Genomic DNA, 6,247 nt, shown 5'->3' on the forward strand with positions numbered 1-6,247 from the left:
CCTCAGTAACTTGATTTAGACTCAACAGAATAAAAACTGCAATCCTACACAAGTCCTTTTACCATAGATAACCTTTACTCCAGTGCCTCCTACTGGATTGAGTTCCTACTACACACAATTGTGTGCCAAAAGCATTTAATAGTAACGCCTACTAAAGTGATCAATTTTTTTTACACATTTTAAAAATTATGTAATAACATAGGACAGTCAATTCACTTTCCTCAAAAAGACAATATGTACTGAAAAGTAATTTCAGAAACAAGTTGTAGGTTATTTTTGTAGTTTAATAGGAATCCAAACATAAAGCATTGATACTGTTTGATAAGTTTGTCACAACTGAAACGAGAAAGTCATTCTCAGGTCAGGGAGAGAAAACAATACATTTGAAAAATATCACACAATGACTAATATGTAAACAACAAAAAATATATACTTTTTTTTTCACTCCCAAATAACTAAAGAACATTATTAATTAGTGGTTGGAGAACAGAGTTCTGGCTTTCCTGTGCTGCAGTTAGTCCTTCACAGGGCTAACAAGTCAGTCACCATCGCTACGCAAAATAGTAATACTGTACCATATTTTCACAACGCAAAATAACCAGGATGAAGACTATGGCTACGTCCTAAATGGCACCCCATTGTTCCCCAAGTAGTCTATGGGGAATAGGGTGCCATTTGGGACATGACCTAGGGGCTCATACGTGACCTCTGTCAACATCCCTATTAAAGAAAACAACATATGTGTTCATAATAATAACTCTTTACACTTAAAAAAAAATGCTAACCATACAGTGTTTTGTTATACCTGCAGGTAAACACAACTAACTTTTTTCCAGTTAACACACTGGTATCATAGCAGTGTTAGACTCAAAACACTTGTCACTCTTTCCCACTAGATACATCTCTCTATGGGAGTGTCAACCAAACCCAGCTTGTATAGAACAATGTACTATTTACAAAAAATGGTGTGGTCTTCAGCGGGCACTGGAAATGACAGGACCACCCTCACTGTCAATACATGGGTAACGCTGATTATGATGTTGATATGAAAACCTTGCAATCAAGTGTCTGTCTATTACCATCTAGTGGTTGAACGACTTGGACAAATGAGCAGAAATTCAAGGACCAGTGATCAGTTCATGTTTGTGTTGTAGTGCAGTTAGTAATTTGTTGATTTCTTGCTGGACAGAAGTCTTTTGAACTCATAGGAGTGCTGAACTCCAAATCAACACCTAGCCCGTACTTAGGGAGAAGTGATCCAATGCTAATTCACACTATAGGGCCAAACCGTACTGTGCTGGCTCTGATATTTTGTTCTCACATGGTCCTACCCAGCAACTATGGTGGATGCGTAACCAGGTCAACCCATAGTTTTACCCTATAGTGTAAATCAGGCACCAGTGTTCTCACCTTGTCTCCTCAGCAGCGTCGAGGGGAGGAGGAGTACTTGGTCTTTAGGCCCTCCTTGAAGCTGCGGAACAGGAGGCGGTTCCTTCGGTTCTCCTCGTCCTTCCTGCTGTGGAACTCGCCCTGAACTTTGAACCCTTTGTGCACCACGAAGGCAGAGTTGAGGACGGAGAATCTGTAGCCCGCGACGTGGAGCTCACAGGCCTGGGGAGGGAAGAGGGGGAGAAAAGGAGGACAATGAGGTAAGGGAGGACAACATGAACTGGTGAAAACTTTTAGTTGAATGATGTGTCAGGATGAAGTATTTATTTCTATTCTATTTGTATTATGTATATTTTACTGCAGTGCAAGAATCTCTGCAGTGTACTGTGTCTGTTGATAATGTAATGTAGTTCTAACTGTTTTCAACCATACATACACACACACCTGTCACGTCCCCTCCACACTGGGAGTCATTGGCTACCTTTATCCGTACAATACATACCTGGGTGATGCCGTTAAAGCCGTACTGCCTGAAGCTCTCCTCGTACAGGGGCACGGTGCGAGGCCCGATGTAGAAAGGCTCCCAGGGGTCCACCCAGGATAACGTATAGGCCTTGTCCAGGGGCCCCAAGCCTTGGCTATGTCTATTCACCCACTGGGAGTAGTTGGTGGGGGCCTGGCACCGTGGGCACAGCTCCTCATAGAAGGGCCGCACCTCTCCCACCTGGTACAGCTGCACCAGCTCTGACTTGGTGGCAGGCATCTTGTGTACATGGCGGATCTCGAAGGCAGGCAGGACGAAGACCTCGTCTGTGGCAGGTTCACGTCTCATGACCAGCGCCAGGAACTGCTGGTGGAGGTCGGCACTGGGCGCCATGTCGATGTCGATGACCAGGATGTAGTTGGCTTCCACGACGCCGCTGGCAACGTTCCGAAGAAGATTGTTTGGATAGGAGACGTTACCCCCGATGGCGTAGTTCTGGTATTTGTCTCTGTGCGTCTCCAGCCTGGCTAACACCGCGGCACAGTCCTCCAGACCGGCAAAATGCTCCCGGTCCTGCTCGGGGAAACTTGCAATCTCCCCAGAGTGGCACACTAAGTGGAAGTCCACCAAGGCCTGGATCTGAGGGCAGAAGATGCTGAGGGCGTAGACCAGGGCTGTGGCAAACTTGACATCTTTCCCGTGTGCGAATATGGCCACAGAGAGAGGGTTCTGCCAACGTTCCACCAAAGAGTCCAGGTGATGCAAGCTGTTGATGGATGTGTGCGTTGCTAAGGCCAAGAGGTGCAAGCTTGCATCCGCTCCTGGCTTCTGATTGGTGGAGAAATCGCTTTTGATCAAGTTTTTGTACACGGTATTTCCCGCTAGCATCAAATATACCCCCCGTGGACAGAGAGTACCTGAGACGCTCTTTCCGTGAGTTTTTCTCCAAGTGGGCATTTTTCTTGCCAGAGCTCCGGAAAAGCTCTAAGTACAGTGGGGGAAAAAAGTATTTAGTCAGCCACCAATTGTGCAAGTTCTGCCACTTAAAAAGATGAGAGAGGCCTGTAATTTTCATCATAGGTACACATCAACTATGACAGACAAAAATAGATTTTTTTTCTCCAGAAAATCACATTGTAGGATTCTTAATGAATTTATTTGCAAATTATGGTGGAAAATAAGTATTTGGTCAATAACAAAAGTTTCTCAATACTTTGTTATATACCCTTTGTTGGCAATGACACAGGTCAAACGTTTTCTGTAAGTCTTCACAAGGTTTTCACACACTGTATTTTGGCCCATTCCTCCATGCAGAGCTCCTCTAGAGCAGTGATGTTTTGGGGCTGTCGCTGGGCAACACAGACTTTCAACTCCCTCCAAAGATTTTCTATGGGGTTGAGATCTGGAGACTGGCTAGGCCACTCCAGGACCTTGAAATGCTTCTTACGAAGCCACTCCTTCGTTGCCCGGGCGGTGTGTTTGGGATCATTGTCATGCTGAAAGACCCAGCCACGTTTCATCTTCAATGCCCTTGCTGATGGAAGGAGGTTTTCACTCAAAATCTCACAATACATGGCCCCATTCATTCTTTCCTTTACACAGATCAGTCGTCCTGGTCCCTTTGCAGAAAAACAGCCCCAAAGCATGATGTTTCCACCCCCCATGCTTCACAGTAGGTATGGTGTTCTTTGGATGCAACTCAGCATTCTTTGTCCTCCAAACACGAAGAGTTGAGTTTTTACCAAAAAGTTATATTTTGGTTTCATCTGACCATATGACATTCTCCCAATCCTCTTCTGGATCATCCAAATGCACTCTAGCAAACTTCAGACGGGCCTGGACATGTACTGGCTTAAGCAGGGGGACACGTCTGGCACTGCAGGATTTGAGTCCCTGGCGGCGTAGTGTGTTACTGATGGTAGGCTTTGTTACTTTGGTCCCAGCTCTCTGCAGGTCATTCACTAGGTCCCCCCGTGTGGTTCTGGGATTTTTGCTCACCGTTCTTGTGATCATTTTGACCCCACGGGGTGAGATCTTGCGTGGAGCCCCAGATCTAGGGAGATTATCAGTGGTCTTGTATGTCTTCCATTTCCTAATAATTGCTCCCACAGTTGATTTCTTCAAACCAAGCTGCTTACCTATTGCAGATTCAGTCTTCCCAGCCTGGTGCAGGTCTACAATTTTGTTTCTGGTGTCCTTTGACAGCTCTTTGGTCTTGGCCATAGTGGAGTTTGGAGTGTGACTGTTTGAGGTTGTGGACAGGTGTCTTTATACTGATAACAAGTTCAAACAGGTGCCATTAATACAGGTAACGAGTGGAGGACAGAGGAGCCTCTTAAAGAAGAAGTTACAGGTCTGTGAGAGCCAGAAATCTTGCTTGTTTGTCGGTGACCAAATACTTATTTTCCACCATAATTTGCAAATAAATTCATTAAAAATCCTACAATGTGATTTTTTGGAAAAAAAAATGCTCAATTTGTCTGTCATAGTTGACGTGTACCTATGATGAAAATACAGGCCTCTCTCATCTTTTGAAGTGGGAGAACTTGCACAATTGGTGGCTGACTAAATACTTTTTTCCCCCACTGTATCGGTAGCGCTGCTGCTTACCGTGCAGTTTCGATAGGAAGGAAAGGTAGTTCAGTTGCAAGAGTGCCACCATTACCAGAGCGCCGAGCACCACTTTAAACACGGAACATTTCTTATAGAAATGCATTTCCGAACACTACATGTACACCACATACAGCAAAATACTTTAGCAATATGCTACAGGTAGCTATCAAATTGACCACTGCTAGGTGGCTAGCTAGCTAACTAGCTACACGGAGCTCATTTCGGCATTTTGGGAGGGCTTGCCTCGACTGTCTCGTGCAGTTGACATTACGCAGTGCTGCCACAGGTTTCGATAACATTTTAAATCGTGAAATCATTGCATGGGCCTCCTTCATATTTGATGATATGTGGTTCTGTCAATCTCATAGTATTTCAAAACAACATCACATTCGGACGTTTGGAGAATGGTAGATATCGTAAAAAATCAAGAAAACAAAAAATTGCTTTTTGGTCTTAATTTAATTTGATGTTAAGGTTGGGCATACGGTTAGCAGGGTGGTTAAGGTTATGGTTAGGTTTAAAATCAGATTTTAAGAAGATCAATTGTAGAAAAGCGGGGTTTATGACTTTGTGGCTATGGTAACTAGTGACGACCCCCCCTGTGGTGTTGTGACGCATGTCTGCGCTTTTCTACCACAAACCCTAGAATAGAAGGGCATGTAGCTAGCTTGTTTGACATAATATGGACCATTTATTGTGTTCGTAGCAAACAACTGCATGTTCAAATATGCTATTTTATGAAAATGCTCTCTTGAATAACATAACCCAAATACATTCATAACAGTAAAGTTGTGGTTTGTAATGGGTTTGAGATAAATTGTGTTTTGGGTACCTGATATGACTCAGAGGACGAGGTGGCCGAGTGGTTAAGGCGATGGACTGCTAATCCATTGTGCTCTGCACGCGTGGGTTCGAATCCCATCCTCGTCGACAAATATTTTCCTTTCTCAGGGATAGTAGTGGCATAATGTAGCTAGCGAGAGTGAACAGTACTTCAACTAACAGTATCTGTTTCTGTATGATATGTTGGATTAAGGAATAAAGACAGACACCAATGTTCAGTTCAATAGCCTTGTTAAGCCTTGTACAAATCCCTACGCGTGGAGTCTGGGGAACAGTCCAACTAGTCGATTACCTATCAACTAGACTCCGTAACATCATCCTTTTCAATAGAAAGTGCAAACATAACGGCATAACATTGCGTTCTTAACAGTCAAGTCATAACAATTGAAAAGCATGACATTTTCTTTTTACTTCAGCTGTCATCTTCCTTTTTTAAATTAACAGACAACAAGTTAAGTCTCTTGCTTACAGAGTAAGCCTGTCCGGTGGCTTGCACAGCCGACCCACCCGTGAGTAAGTATTGGCTCTGACAGGGGTAGGATTAGGGCCACGAGCTGGAGAGTTTGGTGGGGTAGAAGCTTCACCTTCCAGTTGGCTCATGTCTCAATTCTGCACCCCTTACCCTTAGGCCTGGACTGTGATCCAGCTCATCTAAGTGAGTGTATGGCATGTTCTGGTTTGTCTGCTCTGCTACGCGCAGATCCACCCGATTGCGACGATAGAGGGAGCCACCAACATCCACCAGGTAAGAACGTGGTGCAACTCTCTGTAGGCATGTGCCCAGCCTCCAAAGTCCTGTGTGGTCTCCCGGCAGCGGTTTCATCCTTATAGTTTCACCCACCTCCAGCTCTGGTAGGTCTCGAGCAGTCCGGTCGTAGAAGCACTTAGCGAGCTGCTTTCTGTGACGCAGTTTGTCCG

The 6,247-nt window shown here is 44.7% G+C and overlaps 1 protein-coding gene and 1 non-coding gene across 2 annotated transcripts; one reads left to right on the forward strand and one right to left on the reverse strand.

Annotated features, from left to right (window-relative positions):
* Nucleotides 1-287: 287 nt before the first annotated feature.
* Nucleotides 288-5,539, reverse strand: LOC121572715 (beta-1,4-glucuronyltransferase 1). The gene is given in 4 exon segments (XM_045222336.1): nucleotides 288-1,611; nucleotides 1,892-2,741; nucleotides 2,743-2,844; nucleotides 4,426-5,539. Coding segments are annotated over 4 exon segments (1,308 nt in total). The 5' UTR covers nucleotides 4,590-5,539; the 3' UTR covers nucleotides 288-1,419.
* Nucleotides 5,335-5,416, forward strand: trnas-gcu. The gene has a single exon. It is a non-coding gene; the product is annotated as a tRNA-Ser (tRNA).
* Nucleotides 5,540-6,247: the final 708 nt, after the last annotated feature.

Source organism: Coregonus clupeaformis, chromosome 8 (assembly GCF_020615455.1).
Source record: "Coregonus clupeaformis isolate EN_2021a chromosome 8, ASM2061545v1, whole genome shotgun sequence".
NCBI classification, from domain to species: domain Eukaryota; kingdom Metazoa; phylum Chordata; class Actinopteri; order Salmoniformes; family Salmonidae; genus Coregonus; species Coregonus clupeaformis.